Below are 22571 nucleotides of genomic sequence, written 5' to 3'. Positions count from 1 at the left end.
CAGTCACAGTCCTGTCACAACCCTGTGCTGTGACAAGAAGTCTTGCTCAAAACTCCAAGAGGATTTTTAACTTCTGTGTCCTCAGTTTCATCCCTTTTCCCACAGATAAAGATTTTTAAGCCCCCGCTGTCCCCAGGGCGCACACTGATTTCCGAGTGCGGCACGCACAGGATGGAGTCAGGCGGGACCCCCGAGAGCCTGTCCCATCGCACTGAGCGAAGACACACCAGCCCCAAGTCCAGAGAAAGGCATCTCAGACCTCCAGCCTTCTACAGCTGGGTGGCTGCCGACCCTGCCTATTTCTATATATACCTCTCCCTTGGCAGTGACCAAAAGTGAGGAAGGCGCTGCGGCTCAGCTTGTGGCGTCGGTCACCCTCTTTCCAAATATAGAGAAGGGCTGAGTGGCGGGGCTTCGCGGGGGCTATAAAAGCCCCGGGAGCTGCCCCTCTGTAGCTGCACCGTGGGCGGAGGTAAGTCCCCGCGCCCCTCACGCGGCTCCCAGACTCCACCGCTTGCGGCCCTGCCCGGCTTCGGTGAGGATGAGTTAGATATGGAGCTAGGGCTCCGGCCCAAGCGCCCCCTCTAGCCCCTACTTTCTCCTCCCACCCTCCCCCGACCCCGTCTTCGAGTGCCTGCTGGGCAGGGCCGCTTCGATGCTCCCTGACCATGGCCCGTCCACCATGGCCCAGCGATCCCCTTGGCCTCTCTGGTCTGTGCGAGGCCAGGAGACTCACCTTCCCGACCTGGGCTGTGTGCCCTGCAGGTGTCTGTCCTCGAGGCCATGCTGGCTGTGTGTCAGTTGGCCAGTTTGAGATTTCTCCCCATTCACAGAGACGGGGCCTGACCATGGCTTGGTCCAAAAGCTTTTTAAACAGTGTTCTGTCCTTGCTGCCCTGAATGGGAGGCACTGCAGAGTGAGGACGGAGCCATAGTGGGCTGGGAGGAGCCAGGTGTGGGGCGGGTGGCGGCTTTTACTGCCTTAATGGCTCCGCGGTGGGTCAAGTCCCACCTGCTCCTGCAGCCTGCCTCTGGGGTCAGGCTCTTTTCAAGTTATCAGTCCTTACCCTTTTTTAAAAAATTAAAAAAACTTCTTTTTTGGGGGGAGGTCATTAGGTCTGTTTATTTATTATTAGTGTTTTGTTTGTTGTTTTAATGGAGGCACTGGGGATTGAACCCAGGACCTCGTGCATGCTAAGCACATGCTCTACCACTGAGCTATATCCTCCCCTCCAGTCCTTGTCCTTATTTAGTGAATCCATCAAGACCCAATTCAGAACCAAACCAGACACTTCCACGTGTCCTGAGCTTGCTTTTTGCCTTTTTTATTGCAGATCTGATTTCCCACGGCTGCTGTTGTCCGCTGCCCTGCTGTGGCTGTGACTTTCAGGTGAGAAAGCAGGTCAGGTCCCCTGGCTTGGAAGTCTCCTGGGGACCAGTCCCTCCCACGTCCAGTGCCTGGAGCACAAGTCCTGTAGAGCGTGGAGCAGGACAACCTAGGCTGGAGAGGAGGAGAGGAGGGAGCACTTGGGGAGACCTTCCAAACAGAGGCTGAGGTCAGATGCTACTGCTGTCCTTAGAACAGAACCGAAGGAAGCAGAGCCACTTTCCTTGTGTGAAGAGGTAGCTGCCTTGAATCAAAATGGTTCCAAAGTTCCTTAGCTGGTTACCATCGAGCACACTGTCTGAAAAATGGAGTTTATTTGTGATGGTGTTTATTTTTAAATCTGCCCTCAGCAGCACCTGGGTTTACAGGAGAGGAAAGTGAGGTCCCAAGAGCTGCGCCCAGCTCTAGGTCCCCGCGCCGCGGCCCGGCGAGTGCGGGAGCTGGGGCTGCGCGTGCTCCGTGCCCCCTGCGCAGGAACTGCGCCTCTTTGATTCCCTGTGGGTGGGGCTCCACTAGGGAGGCTCCTGGGGGCAGGGCTGGCGCCTCCGGGGCTCACCGGGGGGGCTCACCTTCCAGCTGACACCATGAGCAGTGACACTGAAATGGAAGTGTTCGGCATAGCCGCTCCCTTCCTCCGGAAGCCGGAAAAGGAGAGGATCGAGGCTCAGAACCAGCCCTTTGATGCCAAAACCTACTGCTTCGTGGTCGACTCAAAGGAAGAATACGCCAAGGGGAAAATTAAGAGTACCCAGGATGGGAAGGTCACGGTGGAAACGGAAGACAACAGGGTAAGCCTCGTCCACGCCCCCTGCAGGTCGGCCGCCCCGTCTGTTCCTCCCAGTTGCCCCGTCTTCGTGTCAGCCCCACACCCGGCCATTCCCAGATGTGGCTCTGGCTCTGGAATGCCTCACCTGCCGTCACTGCCTTAGCTTCCCAGGTGTCCTTGGAGAGAGCAGAGTGAACACTGGCCTCAGGTTACAGGGTGGGAGAATAACCTGGCTGTGGCTGCTCAAAGCAATTCACATTCAGGTGCCTTTGTCAATGTTCATGTCACTCTAGGTCAGAGGAGGCCAGCTCTGTGCATCCCAAGGGTGTGGGGTTGGGAGGCCCCAGGAGGAGGACCTCTTTTAGAACACCCTACTTTGGTGGCCTATGTTTTTCCTAACTGATCTAGCAATAGCTATCTGACTGAGGAGGTTAAGGAAAGCGGGTGAGGGACCCTAGCGGACCACAAGCGCAGTGTGAAATAGCGGCCCTCCCATCTCACAACGGCGATGAGCAGTGTAGCCCACGACACTCTGGCCCAGGCTACATGGGAGTGCTCAGCGGATTTCTGGACTTCACTACTTTCTGGAATCTAGACCAGAAGAATCTGGAAATGCTCTAAGAAAAGTTTAAAAAAACGAGGGGTGGAATCCACAAGAGAGAAGTAAAGGAAGTAGTGTCATTGGGTTGGGCGTGAAGGGAAATTGCCCTGCGGCACTGCAGGCACTGAGCTCCGGAGGGTGGCAGGTGGCACATTTCAGATGACGGAGCTGAGAGCGGGCTCACAAAGCCTGGGCGAGACGGAACAGACGTAATGAAGATGATCTAAGATACTCTGGACCCTCACGGGGAGGGCTGGTGGGGCATGGTAGCTTAAGTGAACCCCTGCTTGAAGGCACGTTTCACGCCACCTTGCCCAAAGGCAGGACCAGGAAACCAACCATCTTCCAAGTGGTCTCAGAGAGGAGGTGGTGAGGGTCAGACAGGGACAGAAGCCCGGCTCCCAGGCCTCCAGCGCGGGGAGCTTGAGGGCGCTGGGGCAGAGGCTCCTCCACTAGAGGGGAGCATGAAGGTGCCCACCAGTGCCCAGGACCCCTGCTCTGCCCCGTGGTTCCCTCTCCTGGCTTGTGACGCTCCAGCCCCAGAAGGGGAGGGGGCTGGGTTCTCTCTCTCAAGCATCGAGGGGGGTGGTTCTGAACAGGACAAGATATGGGCTCGGGCTGGGAGCTCAGAGCTGCTTTCAGGGAGCCAGACCAGAGATCCAAGCCACCTGCCTCCTTCTCTGTCCCTGCCCCAGGGACACCAGTGGACCCGCCGTGCTCGCTGAGTAGACAGCAAAGACCCATCAGCTGCCAGAGCTGGGTTTCGGCCCAGCTGGCACTGCTGGGCTGGGGGTCCCACCAGCTCCCATGCCTGCATCATCCCTGCATCTGCCCAGAGACCCCCCATCTCATTTCTGTCATCCTCCCCTCGCTTAGGCTCGCTGGAGACAGGGAAAAACAAAAGCCCCGAGTGACGGAAACAATATCACACCCTGCCACCACCACGCAAGCCGCCCCCCAGCCCTGTCTCCCGGGCTGTCAAACAGGCATTTCCTCCCGCGTGTTCTCCCTCTCATCTGGGCACGGCACACAGATACCCATGGCTGCAGGCAAGACACACAGAGAACCCTAGGTGCGCACTGCACCCCTTCCCTTTCAGACCCTGGTGGTGAAGCCAGAGGACGTGTACGCAATGAACCCCCCCAAGTTCGACCGGATCGAGGACATGGCCATGCTGACGCACCTGAACGAGCCGGCCGTGCTGTACAACCTCAAGGACCGGTACACCTCCTGGATGATCTACGTGAGCGCCCACATCTGCGGGGTTCCTGGGACGTCCGGGGTGGGGGTGGACACGCTTGTGTGGGGCATGGGCTTTTGAAGGATGAGTGTCTGGCTAAGCTGCTCCACAAAAGAGGGGGATGGAAAAAGAAGAGGAAGAAAGGGGGGCGGGTGATGGAAGAGGAGACAGCAGAGATGAATGGGGCAGGGGCAGAGGGCTGGAAGGAGGAGGCTGGAGTCGGGGGACGAGCCGGGCCAAGGTGGGGTCCCGGCCTCGTCACTCACCAGCTGTGCGAGGTCAGCTGCACCCTCGTCTGTAACAAGAAATTGTATTCTGCCTCCTTTACAAGTTTCTTGTAAAGAAGAGTGAGATGACAAAAGGTGTGGGCTTTGCGCACACGTGTGTCTTTCACTCTCCCACAGACCTACTCGGGCCTGTTCTGCGTCACCGTCAACCCCTACAAGTGGCTGCCGGTGTACAACCCCGAGGTGGTGGAGGGCTACCGAGGCAAAAAGCGCCAGGAGGCCCCGCCCCACATCTTCTCCATCTCTGACAACGCCTATCAGTTCATGCTCACAGGTGGGTTTCCAGGGAGGAAGCCTGGGAGGGCAGGGCTCCGGGAGGGGCCCTCCCCCTCCCATGTGCAGCCGCCACACAAAGGACAGAGGGTAAAAGTGCTTAAAGTAGAAAAAAGAGGCCAGACGTTTTAGGGCCTTTTAGGCCCTGGTGAGGAGTTTGGATTTAATACAGTGTGGGCTATACCATATGAAACTGACATCTTTGTGAACCAAAAACAAAGGTCAACTGTTTCCCACTTCTAATAGCTGGGAAGCCGCTGGCTGGTTGTAAGCGGGGCCTTAACCTCTGAGCCTCAGTCTCAGTCTCTCCGTGCTCCCACGTGGGATTAAACAGAATGGCAGTGGGAAAGGGGCTTGCGTGGCGAACTCTGACTGCTGGAGACGTGGAGGAGGACTGGGGGCTCTTTCTATGCTGCCAGCAATGCTGTTTTATTGTTTTCCTTTGGCAGATCGTGAAAACCAGTCCATTCTGATCACGTAAGTGTCCAAGGTGCAGAGCGGTTCTATAGCTGTGGCTCTGTCCCCAGCGCAGGAGGGAGGGCTGCCCCTCGCTGTGTTCTGATAACGACACAGTCTGTGATGAGGAGGTGGACGGGGCGGGCAGGAGGCGTGCGAAGCCTCGGAAAGGGAGCTCCCCGTCCGGGCCAGCTCTGCTTGCCGGTCTCCCCTGGGCACCTGCCTCTCCGCGGGGTCTCATGTTGGTCTGGTAGGTGTGTGTGTGATGTGGCTCAGGTGACATCTCAGGGGGCCCGTTTACACTAACAAGACTTGTTTCTTTTTCTCTTTCATTGAACCCGAATAGCGGAGAATCCGGGGCAGGGAAGACTGTGAACACAAAGCGTGTCATCCAGTACTTTGCAACAATTGCAGCTACTGGAGACCTTGCCAAGAAGAAGGACTCCAAAATGAAGGTGTGGAGAGGGAAAGGCTTTGCTTCCGCTGCTAAGCTCTGTCTTAACTTCAGAATGAGGGGGCGTGGGGAGGCGACATCCCACCTCTTCAAGGAAGGGAGCGCAGGTCAGGATTTAAAATCTCGAAGGATGGCCGGTATGTGTCTAACCTTACTAAAGGACCAGATCCTGTGACTGCCTGGAATGTAAGCCTGCAGGCTCCACTCAGAAAGGCCAGTTTGGGAGCAGCTCACACACACCAATTTGAGAGAGCTGTAGTGTCTACTTGCCTTTGAAACGAATATATAACAACAGTATGAAATGAACACAGATGACTGGAGAATCAAGGAATGGAAGGGTTAAAGGAGCTTTAATCAAGACACCCCACTAGAGGCAAACATAGTAGTGGTCAGAGTGGTCTGAGTGAGATGAGCTGGTGACCTGGTTGAGCCTCAGGTTGGAAAGTCAGGGAGGGAGGGACTGGCATCACCCGGGGCTGGAGCCGCCAGGGTGCGAGGAGGACGGAGCCCACAGTCACGGTGCGGCTTCTTCCTGCCCTGACTCCTTGCGCCAGGGGACTCTGGAGGACCAGATCATCAGCGCCAACCCGCTGCTGGAGGCCTTCGGGAACGCCAAGACCGTGAGGAACGACAACTCGTCCCGCTTTGTGAGTCTGCGTTCAGTCAGGCTGGGATTTCCTCTGAGGCCTGCAAGTAGGAGAGAGCCTGCGGGCCTGGGGGTGGACAGCAGAAAGGAAACAAGTCAACAGGACAGCTGGGACAACGATACCTTCGTAGACAGCTCAGGAACGAGGGCGTGTGTTAGAGTTACTGGGAAGGGGCCTGGAGCATGCGAGCATGGAGGCCAGGAGAAGGGCTATGGGTTTCATTCAGAAAGCTACTGAAGGATCCTGTAAGAGGGATGATTTGATTTGCATCTTGGTCAGAATCACTGTTAACTTTGTTGACTGGACGGGGAGGGGTGGGGGGGAGGCAGTGCAGAACAAGGGGGTGGACGGAGGAGGCCCAGCAAACCGGGAAGAGCAGAGAGAGAGGAGGACATAACCGCAAATTCCCGGAGAACAAGGCCCCCAGTCACGCTACCCAGGAGGCTGGTAAGACGACGCGGAGTCCGGGCACACCCCTCTCCCTTCCCCCACAGGGCAAGTTCATCCGGATCCATTTTGGTACCACCGGGAAGCTGGCCTCTGCAGACATTGAAACGTGTAAGTAGGTTCCTGGGATCGGACGATGTCTCAGGACATCTGGGGAGCAACTGGGAAAACAGTCCTGTGTTTGTGTCCCTAGATCTGCTGGAAAAATCGAGAGTGACCTTCCAGCTGAAGGCTGAGAGAAGCTACCACATCTTCTACCAGATTCTTTCCAACAAGAAGCCTGAGCTCATAGGTGAGGACCTCCCCAGAGGGGCTGGTCTTGGGCACTGCAGCCCTCAGATGACCAGGGAGTAGTTGTGGCTATGCAGAGGTGACCCGACGGCCAGCAGAGGAAGTTTGTTTTAGGGACGGGATGTGGCTGCTTTAACGGTGACATGCCAATGTGAAAAACAGATGCCAATGGCCAGTAAAAGACTAAGCCACCACTGCCTGCGCACTGGTTTATAGAGCCGGTCTAAACAGCTGTTTAGGTGTTCTCTAGCGCCCCCTTGTGTTCTGGCGCAGAAACCACCTTTCACCAAACACTGAGGCCAACGCAAAACCGGCTAAGCTTGGATGTCCACCCCGCCCGCTGCTCCACACCTAACGGGCCGTGTACATGGTCTTCTGGGCCCATCCCTGGAGACGGGCTGCAGCCTTCCAAGAGGGTTTAGAAAAGACTGTGATTTACCAAACGACCAGCGCTTCCCTCAACGTGGGCTCTGTCCTGGCTCACACTCGGCCAGCTTTCCCTAGTAGTCTTTGCCAGCCTACATTGCTACGTACTGTCTGCATTTAAATATTCTCCCAGGGGTTCTTAGCCTGTGTTGCATGGACAGGCTTTATATTCAGCCACAGCCACAGCCACAGCCTGAGTACGAGGGCTGTTTAAAGGAGATTCTAATTCTGCACTTAGCAAAGTCTCAGCCCAGAATACAGGAGCTCAGAGCCTCCAGAGAGATGTTTTCTTTGCATCTTTGTGACCTCCTCTAACTGTTCATCGTTGCAGAGCTGCTGCTGATCACAACCAACCCTTATGACTACCCGTTCATCAGCCAGGGTGAGATCCTGGTGGCCAGCATCGACGATGCCGAGGAGCTGTTGGCCACAGATGTGAGTAGGACCTGGTGGGAGGTGGGGGGACTCCCCCACTGCTGGCAGCCAGCTGATGTGCTGTCCTCCAACGCCAGAGCGCCATCGACATCCTGGGCTTCACCCCTGAGGAGAAGTCTGGGCTCTACAAGCTGACAGGGGCCGTGATGCACTATGGGACCATGAAGTTCAAGCAGAAGCAGCGGGAGGAGCAGGCAGAGCCAGACGGCACCGAAGGTACAAACCCACTGCGGCAGGGCTGGGCGCCAGAGCTGGGGGGGCCGTTCAGCCGAGATCACTCGGTGCCTCTTCTGACAGTGATTAATCCTACTTCTGCCTGGAGAGGCGACCTCTCCAGGGCTAAGGTGCCTACAGGCTCAGTTCCCGCCCCGTTTGCTGAGTCACTAGAATGATCCTGTTTCAGATACAACGATAAGTGACCAGGATTTTCTGGAACCCAATGTTGCCTTTTTATAAAATCTATCCTATCCTGAGTGACTTAGCTCCCACCAGCCACCGATAAGCAGTTTAGAGACACAGAATGGAGACTGCACGGAGATGAGCTGGCCAAGTGCTGAAACACCTGGATGACTTTCAGAGTCGGTCTTCCGCTTGGCCAGCCATCAGGGGTTCCCTTGTATTCAACCTTCTTTTCCTGCCAGTGGCTGACAAGACAGCCTATCTGATGGGCCTGAACTCGTCGGACCTCCTGAAAGCTTTGTGCTTCCCCAGAGTGAAAGTCGGGAACGAGTATGTTACCAAAGGCCAGACAGTGGATCAGGTAAGTGACCTTCGCGAGGCTGGAAAGGGACAGGGGCACCCGATGGCCACTGCCTGGGACTCGCTGGCTGATCCATCCCTAATAGGTTCACCATGCTGTGAACGCGCTCTCCAAATCCGTCTACGAGAAGCTGTTCCTGTGGATGGTCACACGCATCAACCAGCAGCTGGACACCAAGCTACCAAGACAGCACTTCATTGGCGTCCTGGACATTGCAGGCTTTGAGATCTTTGAGGTCTGAGTTACTTATATCCATGTTTTCATGTGGCTTTGTACAGGCGGTTGGTTTTCATTTCAAGATGTCAAGGCAGCCCACATGTCATAATATCATCACATCTTGGAGAAAAACTGGATGGAGGGTGGATCATGTAGAAGAGAATGTGGGAGGGTTTGTATTAAGGGGGAAGGCTTGTGTCAAGTGGAATTTTAAAGACATCATCAAACAGATAAAAGGAAAAAAAATGCAGTTACTGATGTAGGGAGACCAGAAACATAGAGAAGAAGTTGATAACAAGCCAGTCCTGCAATGTTTTACATAAATACTCTACTGGCTCTGGGTTAGAAGCATATAGCCATTCATCAAAGTATATATTTGACGTCTAGCAGGTATAAGACATGCAGGTGAACATAAAGATGCACTTGCAGTTTGTAGAGGAAAGGAGACGTAAGGCACACAGAAGACGAGCTACACATAGGGCAGCGGCGGTCAGTGCCCAGGAGGGGCTGGGGCCCTGGGACTCAGAAGAGGGAGAGACACCTTCTAGCAGGAAGTTCGGAGAACACTCCACGGAGGAGATGGGATCCGAACGCATAAATATGTTAGCTCGAGAAGACTGATGGGTCTTTGACTTGAAAAGAAGCCTAACTTTCATGTGAACATTGTGTTTTGGCATCAGTATAACAGCCTGGAGCAGCTGTGCATCAACTTCACCAACGAGAAACTGCAACAGTTTTTCAACCACCACATGTTCGTGCTGGAGCAGGAGGAGTACAAGAAGGAGGGCATCGAGTGGACGTTCATCGACTTCGGGATGGACTTGGCTGCCTGCATCGAGCTCATTGAGAAGGTTTGTTTCGTGTTGCAGAAACCAAGCTCTGTGACAGCTCAGTTATTCGCTGCATCTTGTTTAATTACACAGACAGAGAAAAATGCTTAAATAGAATTGTAACTCTGTGTTGTGGTCTGCTTTCAGCCTATGGGCATCTTCTCCATCCTGGAAGAGGAGTGCATGTTCCCCAAGGCTACAGACACCTCCTTCAAGAACAAGCTGTATGACCAGCACCTGGGCAAGTCTGCCAACTTCCAGAAGCCCAAGGTGGTCAAGGGCCGGGCCGAGGCCCACTTCTCCCTGATCCACTACGCGGGCACCGTGGACTACAGCGTCTTGGGTTGGCTGGAGAAGAACAAGGACCCCCTGAACGAGACGGTGGTCGGCCTGTACCAGAAGTCATCCAACAGGCTCCTGGCGCACCTCTATGCCACCTTTGCTACAGCGGACGGTAACAGACTCCGCAGAGGGAGGGCCTCGTATCCACGTTCTCCCTTCAGTCCATCCGCAGGACTCAAACACCTCAGTAGGCCTGCTAACAGCAGACACCATCTTTTCTTTCTTTCAGCTGACAGTGGAAAGAAGAAAGTTGCCAAGAAAAAGGGTTCTTCCTTCCAAACTGTCTCTGCCCTTTTCAGGGTAAGAAAAATACAAATTTATTTGCTTGTAATTGGCTTGCAATTATCAGTTGTCTCAAAATGAGTAGCGCAGAGATGTAAACTTGGCTTGGCCAAGAATAGTGATGTGGTCTTCATCTGGTTACTGTCACTTAGAGGGGGTGGACAGCAGTGACAGCACACAAATGAAGTCTAACAAATGCAGCACCAGAATTCAGTTTAATGATCACTTTACACTGCACCTGGCTGGCTGGCTGGCTGGCTGGCTGGCCTGGGAGGCCTCCGTGCAAATCTTCTGACTTGCCTGAAGGTCACAGGCAGTAGCATCTCACCCTCCTGGTGCAGCCTGATCCTTCTCTTCAGTTACTTTTGGAGGAGGGCTGTTTCGTGTTGCAGAAACCACGCTCTGTACTTGGTTAGTTTGTACTTGGTTCGTTTCTGGCTCACTGTGAAGCAAAAGACGGCTGTATCGGTTATTTGCCTACACCTCAAGCCACAGGACTATTAACAGAAAGAGTTAAATGATATCATTATTCCTTAGAATTCATGATACATTTAAAATATATTTCTTATTTTTCACCACAGTGTGTCTCTGTGTTTGTAAAAGCCTACAGTATAGGCTTACTGTCAAATTTAATCTTCTCTTAGGAAAACCTGAACAAGCTGATGTCAAATTTAAGAACGACTCACCCTCACTTTGTGCGCTGTATAATTCCCAACGAAACCAAAACCCCGGGTAAGGCATGGGCTGGCTCTGTAGCCAGGGCGCGGGTTTTAAGAAATTCCGTGTGAGGCTGACGTTTCTTGCTACTCTTCTCAGGGGCCATGGAACACAGCCTCGTCCTGCACCAGCTGCGCTGTAACGGAGTGCTGGAGGGCATCCGCATCTGCAGGAAGGGCTTCCCAAACAGGATCCTCTACGGGGACTTTAAACAAAGGTGTGTCATAAGAAGTGTTCCATATGTTTCTTAATAAGATGTGCAAATGCTGGAATTTTTTTTTAACAAATAGAGTTTTCATTTATTTATATTCATCTGAATAGAATTGAAAAGGCAATATTGAAACAGGTTTTTTTTTTTAAATGAAGTGGATCTAATAGCAAATGCTGGAATTTGAGAGGGAGAAATACACCTGTTTCAACAGAACAGTTACAGACCTCCATGTAAAATGATTAACTTACCACTTGGCCAAGGGAGACACATGCTTCCTTCCCCCCATTTTCTCAGGGGCTTAGCTGATAGGCCAGGTCTTTCTCTACCATGTTGTCTAAGAGGAGGCCTAGATTCCAGGCCACTATCCAGCCGTATGGCCAAGGGCAACGTTCCTTCCCTCTCTGGACCGTGGCCTTCTTGCCTGAACCAGTTGGTCTCCAAAGTTTGTCTTTGTTTCTGTGTCGACAATGGCAGATACCGAGTGCTGAATGCCAGTGCCATCCCTGAGGGGCAGTTCATCGACAGCAAGAAGGCATGTGAAAAGCTGCTGGCCTCCATTGATATTGACCACACTCAGTACAAATTTGGACACACCAAGGTACTGCATCAGCCCCAACAGATGCTGGCCTGCAGTCCCTGCCTGCCTTCTGCAGAACACCGACCCGAATCCGCCTCCTCCCCTCCAGGTGTTCTTCAAGGCCGGCCTGCTGGGAACCCTGGAGGAGATGCGGGATGACCGCCTGGCCACGCTGATCACGCGGACACAAGCTGTGTGCAGAGGGTTCCTCATGCGCGTGGAGTTCCAGAAGATGGTGCAGAGAAGGTGGCGTGGGGTCTGTGCTCAAACCCGAGCTCTTTGGGAGAAGCGGGAGTCTCTCCAGAAATCACTGATGCTTTGTTTTCAGGGAGTCCATCTTCTGCATCCAGTACAACATTCGCTCATTCATGAACGTCAAGCACTGGCCCTGGATGAAACTCTTCTTCAAGATCAAGCCCCTCCTCAAGAGTGCAGAGACCGAGAAGGAGATGGCCACCATGAAGGAAGAGTTCCAGAAAACCAAGGATGAACTCGCCAAGTCAGAGGCAAAAAGGAAGGAACTGGAGGAAAAATTGGTGACCCTAGTGCAAGAGAAGAATGACCTGCAGCTCCAAGTACAAGCTGTATGTGTTTAGGAACCTTTTTTATTTTTTTTTAACTTTCCTTATACATTTGATTGTTTAAGAACACTGGGTTTTTGGTAGGATTTTTGCTTTTTAGTTGGGGTGCTTCATAAAGGACTTCATATATGATAAGGTATTGAAATGTTACAAACCTTATCTTTAAACCATTCAAGGAAATCTTGGTTCTTTTTTTTTTTTAAGGAAAGTGAAAATTTGTTGGATGCAGAGGAAAGATGTGATCAGCTGATCAAAGCCAAGTTCCAGCTGGAGGCCAAGATCAAGGAGGTGACTGAGCGAGCGGAGGATGAGGAAGAGATCAACGCTGAGCTGACGGCCAAGAAGAGGAAGCTGGAGGACGAATGCTCAGAGCTGAAGAAAGACATAGATGACCTTGAGCTGACACTGGCCAAGGCTGAAAAGGAGAAACACGCCACAGAGAACAAGGTACGCTCTCCGAGGGTCAGCTTGACGTGGGCAGCACTGCAAGTGCAACTTGACCTCTTCTTAATCATGGCCTGTGGCTGCTGCTTAGGTTAAAAACCTCACCGAGGAACTTGCTGGGCTGGATGAAAGCATCGCAAAGCTAACCAGGGAGAAGAAGGCCCTCCAGGAGGCCCACCAGCAGACCCTGGATGACCTCCAAGCTGAAGAAGACAAAGTCAGTTCTCTGAGCAAAATCAAGAGCAAGCTTGAGCAGCAGGTCGACGATGTAAGTAAATAAAGCTCATTGGGAATCCTGGACTTGGGGCTGGAAGAGCCCCCAGGAATCCTCTGGTGCCAAGCATTTGTTCGCAAAAGGAAATGGTGCCTCTTGCAGCTGGAAAGCTCCCTGGAACAAGAAAAGAAGCTCCGCGTGGACCTGGAAAGGAACAAGAGGAAGCTGGAGGGAGACCTGAAGCTTGCCCAGGAGTCCATACTGGATCTGGAGAACGACAAGCAGCAGCTGGATGAGAGGCTCAAGAAGTAGGCCCTGCAGCCCCCGAGCTCAGTGCCGGGTCCCGGCCGTTCCACCCTCACACGTTCTGCGTTTCCCTCCACAGGAAGGATTTTGAGTACAGTCAACTGCAAAGCAAAGTGGAAGATGAGCAGACTCTGGGCCTCCAGTTTCAGAAGAAAATCAAAGAGCTTCAGGTAGGAGGCACTTGGGGTTCTTCCTTCACACGAGGTCATGCACAGTGGGCGGCTGTGTCTGTCGTGCAGCAGTTAGAGCTGGCGGGCTGTTCCACAGGTCGGCCTGCATCACTGGCCTCCCTTCTGCTAGGCTGACGCAGTAGTGGTGACCAGTTTTTCCATAAATTTAAACAAAATAGATAATTGAAGTATTTCAGGTCAACATGTACTTGGAATGGACGATATCTTAGGTACTGACCAGGCTGAGGGAGGAAAAATTCGTTATTAAAGGAAATTAGCAACATCTGTATTTCTTCAGGAGAAGCCCAAGAGTGGGTTTGTCTAATGGGAATGGAAACTAGCCCGTCCTTGACATTCAAAGTCAAGAGTCCCCTGGGGCCTATCTGCCCTCACAGGCTCGTATCGAGGAGCTGGAAGAAGAGATTGAGGCAGAGAGGGCGACCCGCGCCAAGACGGAGAAACAGCGCAGCGACTACGCCCGGGAGCTGGAGGAGCTGAGCGAGCGACTGGAGGAGGCGGGCGGTGTCACCTCCACCCAGATCGAGCTCAACAAGAAGCGGGAGGCCGAGTTCCTGAAGCTGCGCCGGGACCTGGAGGAGGCCACCCTGCAGCACGAGGCCACGGTGGCCGCGCTGAGGAAGAAGCACGCGGACAGCGTGGCCGAGCTGGGGGAGCAGATCGACAACTTGCAGAGGGTCAAGCAGAAGCTGGAGAAGGAGAAGAGCGAGCTCAAGCTGGAGCTCGACGACCTCACCGGCAACGTGGAGACCGTCTCCAAAGCCAAGGTGCCGGGGCCGCAGGGCGCCGGATCCCCTGGGGTCCTTCCCATCCAAGTACTGACTTAACCGCCGTCCGCTTCTCAACCCTGCAGGCAAATCTGGAAAAAATATGCCGCACTCTGGAGGATCAGTTAAGCGAGGCCAGGGGCAAGAACGAGGAAACTCAGAGGAGCATGAGCGAGCTGACGACGCAGAAGTCTCGTCTGCAGACGGAGGCTGGTGAGCGCCGGGCCGCGGGCAGGGCCGCGCCTCCCAGACAGCGGACAGGGCAGCCGGTCAGCAGGGAAGGCGGCGTTTGGGGGAGGATTTCTAGGGAAGCATGTTTTCAAGAGAGGCAGCTGGAGTAACCCAGGGCAGGGCCATTCAGGAGCATTGCGAGACCAGGAGAACGAGAGAGGAGGAGGGATGGCTCACACTACCGTCTGGTTTGTGCTCTTTCAAAATGCATACAGCCTTGCCTCAGAAAGACTGGAAGGGGCAGAAACGGGGCTAGAAACCCAGTCCCACGGTTTTTCTACTTCTTGCTGCGCCCAATTCAGACTCGTTGTCTGCAGTGGAGCGTTTTAGATAAGGAAGAAGCCTGGGCGCTTTGCACAGGCCCTTGGCGCGTGATAAAAACACACGGGACGACTCTGGGGCTTTGGCTCCCCAGCACCGGTCCTCCAGCCCGTCAGCACAGCTGCACCGCTGCTCTGCCAGCGGCCCAGCCAAGACAAGGACGGAAAGAAGTTTAGTTGCCACTTGCACCGTGATCTTGGGATCCACCTCTGGAGTTCTAAGGCCTCTCCCCCACCCTTCTTCCCCACTCTTACCTCTATATAAGCATATAAGCCAGAACTTACGTACCGTATATACTTAATACCATAGCCACCCAAGAGTCCAACCTCAAGGCGCTAAAGATAGAAAGTCCTAAGGAACGCGACCGAGGGATGCAGGATTCCCCAATGACAAATCGACAAACAGCTGGAAACACCGGACACTGAAAGGGCTGACAGGACTTTTTGGGGGTTAATGTTTAAATTTACAATTATTCTCAACAAGGTTTACTGACAGTCACTCCACACTTCTAGAAGTTTGTAACACTGTCTTCTCAGGGTGTGTTTCAGTTTCTTTTTCATGAACATGTCCCTTCACCCCCAGGAAAGGACCACACCTTACAGTTTACTCTCCCCGGATCTCAGCACAGTGCCTCACACACAGTAGAGACTTGGTGACTTGATGAACGAGTAAAATTAAATCATTTCCCTCCTGGACACAGGTGAGCTGAGCCGACAACTGGAAGAAAAGGAGAGCATAGTGTCGCAGCTTTCCAGAAGCAAGCAAGCGTTTACGCAGCAGATAGAAGAGCTCAAGAGGCAGCTGGAGGAAGAGAGCAAGGTATGTCACTGTCAGCCTGGTCCTCTGACCCAGTTTTCAAGTGACACACGCAGAAACAAAGCGCAGCTTTATTCAGTAGGTGCCACTGGACTGTGTCAGGCGCATGACTCTAAAATACAAATCCACTGGGGGCTGTCCTCTTTCTTGGCTTCTGCAGGCCAAGAACGCCCTGGCCCACGCCCTGCAGTCCTCCCGCCACGACTGCGACCTGCTTCGGGAACAGTATGAGGAGGAGCAGGAAGCCAAGGCCGAGCTGCAGAGGGCGATGTCCAAGGCCAACAGCGAGGTGGCCCAGTGGAGGACCAAATACGAGACGGACGCCATCCAGCGCACGGAGGAGCTGGAGGAGGCCAAGTACGCAACTCGATTTGTCTTTAGGAGAACTAGAACCCCTAACTGATAAAGTGACACAGGGCACACTGCCTTTAGAACTGCTTGGGAACAAATCTGTTCTGTTACCAGATGTTTCCCCATCTCTTCTGTGTTTTAATGCAGCGTGGTGCCGTTAGAGGGACCGAGTGTCCGCACATTTCATCAGGACAAACCACTGTGATCTTGGTTAGAAATAAGGCGGTTATCGATCACTGATTTTTAGCAGATGGGAAGTTCTCCTGGGCTTAGAAAAGCAAATGGGTGTTTGAATCACATAGATTGCTATTCATCAAGTAGGAATCACCAGTGTTCAAAAGGACTGAAACGTAAACAGCATTTGCTTTTCTTTCACGTTCTTTAAGGAAAAAACTTGCTCAGCGCCTTCAAGATTCTGAGGAGCAGGTTGAGGCGGTGAATGCTAAATGTGCTTCCTTGGAGAAGACCAAGCAGAGGCTGCAGGCAGAGGTGGAGGATCTGATGGTTGATGTAGAAAGAGCCAACTCCCTGGCCGCCGCCCTGGACAAGAAGCAGAGGAACTTTGACAAGGTGGGGGGTCGGCCCCTGCAGGTGGGATGCGGTGACGTGGGGGTTCCCGGTAGGTAGTCCTGGAAACAGGAAGCAGGGTCCCAGCCCTGACTCTGCCCCGGGAGCAGTGTGACCTAGGGCAAGTCCCTGAACTCCACTGGGCTGTCGTTTCCTCATCTGTAAATGAAATGGGAGCGGGACAGGGGGAGGGCCCTTCCCAGCACTGTCCATGGAGATAGACCGCTTTCTGCCATGTTGTCCAGCCCCCGGCATTTTTGCTCCCCATATGGCTGGTCTTCCTGGGTGGCCAATGTGGGACTCTGACTCAGGTCCCACTGAGAGGCCTGCTGGGAGCCTCCTCCTCTTTAGTATGACAGGTAGGGTTGATCTGAACCGCAGTTTTAATGAAGTGTTCAGAAGCACAGGGCCATTTTCTTGTTAGGAAAAGGGCAACTATGCCCGGCTAATTCCCTCTCAGAGGACCCACTGCTCTGGGGAGATGGCAGTTGTTACTGACCAATTACCAATCTGGAGTAAATCTGTGGGACAAAATCTTGGTTGGTCAACAGTCAGGAACAAGGAGCCAGACAAGAGACACAGCCGAGGGTGGCCCCGGTTCTGTGTTTACCTTCACGGTTATACTTAGAAGCCTGGAGGACAAGAGCTAATTAACGGAGGTGCCGTCCACCCCACGTCCCAGGTGCTGGCAGAATGGAAGACGAAGTGCGAGGAGAGCCAGGCGGAGCTGGAGGCATCGCTGAAGGAGTCCCGCTCCTTGAGCACCGAGCTCTTCAAACTGAAAAATGCCTACGAAGAAGCCTTAGATCAACTTGAAACTGTGAAACGAGAAAATAAGAATTTAGAGCGTAAGCAGTTTGTCTGAAACCTCCCTTCACACAGCTGCCAGAGCGTGGGACGGTGGTGGGCGTGACGTGGGGCTCGCAGCCCTGCGCTGGTGGCGCACACGCACAGGAGTGTTGCCAACTGAGGGGCTGTTTCTGAGTCTCTGTGTGCTGTACCTTATCTCTGGGAAACCGCATCCTTAGAACTGTGATAAACTCATTACAAGCATTTAGCTGGTGCTCACTCCACCTGGAAACCTGAGCAGAGGCACTCAAATGCTATCGGAACTTCTTTTTTTGCAGAGGAGATAGCGGATCTCACAGAACAAATTGCTGAAAATGGTAAAACCATCCATGAACTGGAGAAATCAAGAAAGCAGATCGAGCTGGAAAAGGCTGATATCCAGCTGGCTCTCGAGGAAGCGGAGGTGAGCAGATGTGGGGAGGCAGTGGCGGGAACAGACACGGTGATGGCGGAGCTCCCGCCTGGGAGGCCAGCGGGTCCCTCTCTGTGTCTTAATTCTTGCCTCCGTAACGTCACAGCCCTAATGCGGCTCCTTTCCTATCAAATCGCATGAAATAATACCTGTGAATTATTTTGAACCTATTGGAGAAAATCATTACATTAAGATAGGTCTAAAAAATGAGATTTCACAAAAATTTCAGATGAATTAAAAAAAATCTTTAGTACCTTAAGTATGATGATATAAATATTGTTGTTAGTATAATAAAAATGGTAATAAAACAGGTTTTATCTCTGCACTAAAGGTGAGTGAGTTTGGTGGGGGAGGGTACAGCTCGGTAGCAGAGCATATGCCGTGCAGGAGGTCCCGGGTTCAACCCCCAGGACCTCCATTAAAAACAAGTAATCCTAATTACCTCCCACACAAACAATTGTTTTAAAAGATAGTTTTGAATATTGTACAGTTAGAGTCAGGAATGTTCCACTGCAGCCTTACAACCCTGGAGGATGCTACAGGGGGCTCTGTCCCATCACTGGCACCATTTCTCTTCTCTTTTTGTTCTTCAAAGGCTGCCCTTGAGCATGAAGAGGCCAAGATCCTCCGAATCCAGCTTGAACTGACCCAAGTGAAATCAGAAATCGACAGGAAGATGGCGGAGAAAGACGAGGAGGTGGAGCAGCTGAAGAGGAACTACCAGAGAGCAGTGGAGACGATGCAGAGTGCCCTGGACGCCGAGGTGCGGAGCCGGAATGAGGCCGTCAGGATCAAGAAGAAGATGGAGGGGGACCTGAATGAAATTGAGATCCAGCTGAGCCACGCCAACCGCCAGGCCGCAGAGACCCTCAAACACCTCAGGAGCGTCCAGGGACAGCTGAAGGTGTGAGCGCTCCCTGCTAGGAAGCCTCTCCCGCCCTCAGAGATGCAGAGCTGTGGGCTGGGTTCGGGGTCCTGATGCTCCACTTCAACCAGACGTTGCCTTTACTCTCTGGCCAGGACACCCAGCTACACCTGGACGATGCTCTCCGGGGCCAGGAGGACCTGAAGGAGCAGCTGGCGATCGTGGAGCGCAGAGCCAACCTGCTGCAGGCGGAGGTGGAGGAGCTGCGGGCCACCCTGGAGCAGACGGAGAGAAGCAGGAAAATCGCAGAACAGGAGCTCCTGGACGCCAGTGAGCGCGTCCAGCTGCTGCACACCCAGGTGAGGGGAGGGGGGCGGGGGAGGGGAGAGTCCAGCCTCAGACACGCCTGCATAACTCCCCCTTCTCTTGCCCTAGAACACCAGCCTCATCCACACCAAGAAGAAGCTGGAGACAGACATCACGCAGCTCCAGAGCGAGGTTGAGGATGCCAGCAGGGACGCAAGGAATGCTGAAGAGAAAGCGAAGAAGGCCATCACAGACGTGAGGCTCCCTGCTGCTCTGTATGGCTGCCACAACTGTTATCTCACCAAAGTCCCCCCCCCCGCCTCGAGAAAGTTCCCATTAGGCAGGTGGGGCCTCCCCGGGGCACAAGGGGTGTGAATTCTGCCCCCACCCCCCCTCAGTGTGTCCTCTCCCACACACTTAAACAGTGGACCTGAGATAGATGGAGCATGGATAAAAGAGACCGGAAGGGATTACATTAGATTCTTACGCCCGTGGAGAGGAATGCTCTTCTTTCCTTCCATGGATGACTGATTCCAGATAAGACCCGCAGATGTCAGGATCTCACCAAGTGTCACCTCCCACCAGCCCTGACCTCCCTGCTCTGAGGCCTTGGCCCTGCGCCCCAGCTCCCACAGCGCCGCCTGCTGCCTGATGGAGAACACGACCCGTGACTAGTTCGCTCTGTTTACCCACAGCCCGGTTCTAACCTCACTACCCCACGCCCGTGACACTAGGCAGCAGCCCAGTCTCCTCCAGGTCCCGGGTTCCTCTGGAAACACATATTGGTGATAATGAAAGGAGGAATTTCTTGGGGTGGGGGACAGTCCCTAGGAGGCCTAAACTTTTAAACTAAAAAGGGAAGAAATCATTTCCCATCAGCCCTTGGTTTCATTTCTTATTTTACATACCGGGTGCAGCTCTTCGCAGATTCCAATCATCACGCCGCCTACTGTCCTTTGTCTTTAGTGTGGCTCCGGTCCTCCGGGTACCCAGACTTGGGCAGCTCCAGGCACTTGACCTCTGTCCACAGCTTGGTGTGATTTGCTTTTCAGGCGGCCATGATGGCCGAGGAGCTGAAGAAGGAGCAGGACACCAGCGCCCACCTGGAGCGGATGAAGAAGAACCTGGAGCAGACGGTGAAGGACCTGCAGCACCGCCTGGACGAGGCTGAGCAGCTGGCCCTGAAGGGCGGGAAGAAGCAGATCCAGAAGCTGGAGACGCGGGTACTTGCGGGATGGACCCCAGCAAAGAGGACAGCCCTCCCGCCTCTCCCGCCCATGCTCCAGCCCCAGGCTAACTTCCTAACCCTTTCCCCAGATCCGAGAGCTGGAGTTCGAGCTTGAGGCGGAGCAGAAGAAGAACGCGGAGTCTGTCAAGGGCCTGAGGAAATATGAGCGGCGGGTCAAGGAGTTAACTTACCAGGTAAGTGGAAACCCCACGGCACTTTCTCTGTCAAATGCAAACACCACCCTGGGTCCTCGCTCCAGGAAACGGGAAGAAACTCTTTAGCCCCAGAAGACTGGCGGGACCTCGTGCCCGTCTGCCCCCTCCTGTCTCAGTACCTTCCCATGGCCTCTTTCAGAGCGAAGAGGACAGGAAGAATGTGCTGAGGTTACAGGACCTGGTAGACAAACTTCAAGTGAAGGTCAAGTCCTACAAGAGGCAGGCTGAGGAGGCCGTAAGTCAGACAGAACGATCCTAGCGTGGCACCTGGTCTGTTCCTCTCCACTAGCTCTAGGAGAGGCCACGCTGGTCTTACCCACCCGGCTCTTTGCTTTTAGGATGAACAAGCCAATGCTCATCTCACCAAGTTCCGAAAAGCTCAGCATGAGCTGGAGGAGGCCGAAGAACGGGCTGATATTGCAGAATCTCAAGTCAATAAGCTTCGCGCCAAGACCCGCGACTTCACCTCCAGCCGGGTAGGTGTTCCGAGGCCCTGGGTAGGGAGCAGCGGGTGCGGCTCCAGGGGCGGAACCCGCGGTGATGGAAACACTTTTGAGCTGGAAGGGACCTTAGAGAACCCTCGACTTTAGAGCTGGTCAGTCTCCGGCTCAGGAAAGGAAGGCATTTGCATGAGGCCACTGGGCTAAGAGCCGGGCTAAACCCAGGTCTGTAAGTCGCCATAAAACAAGCACCACTAGCATCGTCCTCAAGAGGAACCGGCGGGGTGCTTTCGCGCGCCCTCTGCAGGCCAGTCCCCGTCACTGCACGTGTAGGTTCCTAGACACTGGGCTCCTCCTCTCTGAGGGCCCGTCTCGGGTGGGGTGACTGCTCCACGTGAGCAGTCGTGTGTCCTGAAATCCAGAGAACATCCCTGTCCCACCGAGATACGCAAGCAAGCCCTCCCCAGATGCGCGCTGGGGGAGGGGCGGGCAGAAACGCCTCTCTGCCACCTGACAACTAAGAACGCCCACTTCCCCCAGATGGTCCACGAGAGCGAAGAGTGAGCCATCCGCTTCCGGGACAGGATGGGAAATATGCAGAATGTATGTTTTCATTGCTCCTGGCCCTTATACTCAACTTCCATGTGACTGCTTTTCACATGCAATAAACGTTGCTTTGTTTCCATTTTCTTTTGGTGATATTTATACCCAACGTGGAAATCTCAGTGAGCAGCTGCCTTCATAAATTCAACTGGTGTGTGTATGTGGGGAAGAGGAGAGGTTGCTTTTGGTTTAAATTTGAGATTAGGTCAGAAATAAGATGTATTCCTAGGTTAACCAAGGCTTTGGCAGGGGAAGAGGGAGGAAGGCGAGTCTGTCCAAGAGTCGTCTCCCAACTTGTCACGAAGATTTGGTTCAGGAAAAGCCCGTCTCAAGGAGATACGGCTGTAAGTCGAGGCCAGGGTCCCCCCACATCCTGTCAGGGAACTACGCTGGGATCTAGTAAAAGTTGGTCAGGCACTGCTCCACACAAGCATTAGAACTAACTGCTAGGAATACACGAACGAATGAAATAGTGTCTGGTCCCTCCAGGGGCTCGGTCTGAATCCACCACTGGCTTCTTGGCTCAGTCTGCACTATTTCAAAGCCACACAACAGAAAATCTCACCCCTTATCCAGGGTAAACCTGTCTTTGCTGAAAGAGAGAAATAGGTCAGGAAGTCAGACTATCTGGCCGAGCTGCTACTGGAAACAGCGCCTTCAAACCGGGAGTCATTTGTTCATTGTCGTAATTAAACTTACCAGAAACAGGTGTCAAGTTCCCTTCTTTTTCTGACTGTAGACCATCAGGAGCTGACCCGGCTTCATTCGTGGGAATTAAAGTCCCAGGGGAGTTCAGTGCCTCCTGGGATTTGTCATTCTGTAGGAGGAAGGCCACTGTGGCTGGCAGAGCTGGCCTGCCAGTGATTTCAGATAATCTTACCTCAAACACATCTCTTGACTTGCTTTCAAGACTTCATGGCAACACTGCGACACAAGGCAGCCCGTCCGCCTGGTGGTGGCCGTGGCTGAGGGGCAGTCACAGCCGTGAGGACGCGTCGGCCCAGGCCCCGGCCCCAGGCTGGGCCAGGAGGGCTGCCGCTGCTCAGGGCCCCTCAGTACTTACAGGGACGGCCCAAGACTGCCTTCTGTGCAAGTGGGGGACAGACAAGCAAACGCAGCTTCTCATGGAGGTGTTCGAACTGGCAGGTGAGGAATGGAAGGCCGGGAACGTCGTCGTTTTTATATGAGTGATGAACCCCCGATGAATTACAGCTGCTCGTATC

General features: G+C 53.6%; 1 protein-coding gene and 2 long non-coding RNA genes across 3 annotated transcripts in view; 1 reads left to right on the top strand and 2 right to left on the bottom strand.

Annotated features, from left to right (window-relative positions):
- The first annotated feature begins 953 nt into the window (after nt 1-953).
- Nucleotides 954-21430, top strand: LOC102542766 (myosin-3). The gene is made up of 40 exons (XM_006216177.4): nt 954-1389; nt 1963-2174; nt 3853-3996; nt 4398-4554; nt 5003-5030; nt 5356-5464; nt 6018-6110; nt 6605-6668; nt 6751-6849; nt 7606-7709; nt 7787-7925; nt 8351-8469; nt 8555-8704; nt 9366-9536; nt 9663-9969; nt 10087-10157; nt 10784-10871; nt 10956-11073; nt 11542-11665; nt 11754-11890; nt 11973-12228; nt 12430-12672; nt 12761-12937; nt 13046-13191; nt 13269-13359; nt 13755-14144; nt 14231-14357; nt 15397-15515; nt 15673-15869; nt 16250-16433; nt 17113-17278; nt 17558-17682; nt 18287-18595; nt 18712-18915; nt 18992-19117; nt 19915-20085; nt 20180-20284; nt 20445-20540; nt 20644-20781; nt 21286-21430. Exons 2-40 carry the CDS (start codon nt 1971-1973, stop codon nt 21307-21309), a joined length of 5820 nt encoding a protein of 1939 aa, XP_006216239.2. The 5' UTR covers nt 954-1389; nt 1963-1970; the 3' UTR covers nt 21310-21430.
- LOC140686477 (uncharacterized) lies at nt 5797-11588 on the bottom strand. The gene is made up of 4 exons (XR_012060331.1): nt 11316-11588; nt 10826-11061; nt 10378-10581; nt 5797-6176 (listed from the first exon to the last, which is right to left on the bottom strand). It is a non-coding gene; the product is annotated as an uncharacterized lncRNA (long non-coding RNA).
- Nucleotides 17915-22571, bottom strand: part of LOC140686475 (uncharacterized) — a 196984-nt gene continuing 192327 nt past the window's right edge. Inside the window, exons 5-6 of the long non-coding RNA XR_012060329.1 lie at nt 19771-19965; nt 17915-18831 (exon numbers count right to left, since the gene is read on the bottom strand). This is a non-coding gene — a long non-coding RNA (uncharacterized lncRNA). The remainder of the gene's footprint in view (nt 18832-19770; nt 19966-22571) is intronic.

This window comes from Vicugna pacos, chromosome 16 (genome assembly GCF_048564905.1).
Source record: "Vicugna pacos chromosome 16, VicPac4, whole genome shotgun sequence".
Classification (NCBI taxonomy): Eukaryota; Metazoa; Chordata; class Mammalia; order Artiodactyla; family Camelidae; genus Vicugna; species Vicugna pacos.
This window is presented reverse-complemented; position numbering and strand designations above follow the sequence as displayed.

Excerpts from the sequence above, each read along its gene's own strand:
- LOC102542766 (XM_006216177.4), top strand. The coding sequence starts at position 1,971 with ATGAGCAGTGACACTGAAATGGAAGTGTTCGGCATAGCCGCTCCCTTC. Across the intron at positions 3,997-4,397 it reads ACACCTCCTGGATGATCTAC|ACCTACTCGGGCCTGTTCTG; the intron begins GTGAGCGCCCAC and ends ACTCTCCCACAG. Across the intron at positions 6,669-6,750 it reads CTCTGCAGACATTGAAACGT|ATCTGCTGGAAAAATCGAGA; the intron begins GTAAGTAGGTTC and ends TTGTGTCCCTAG.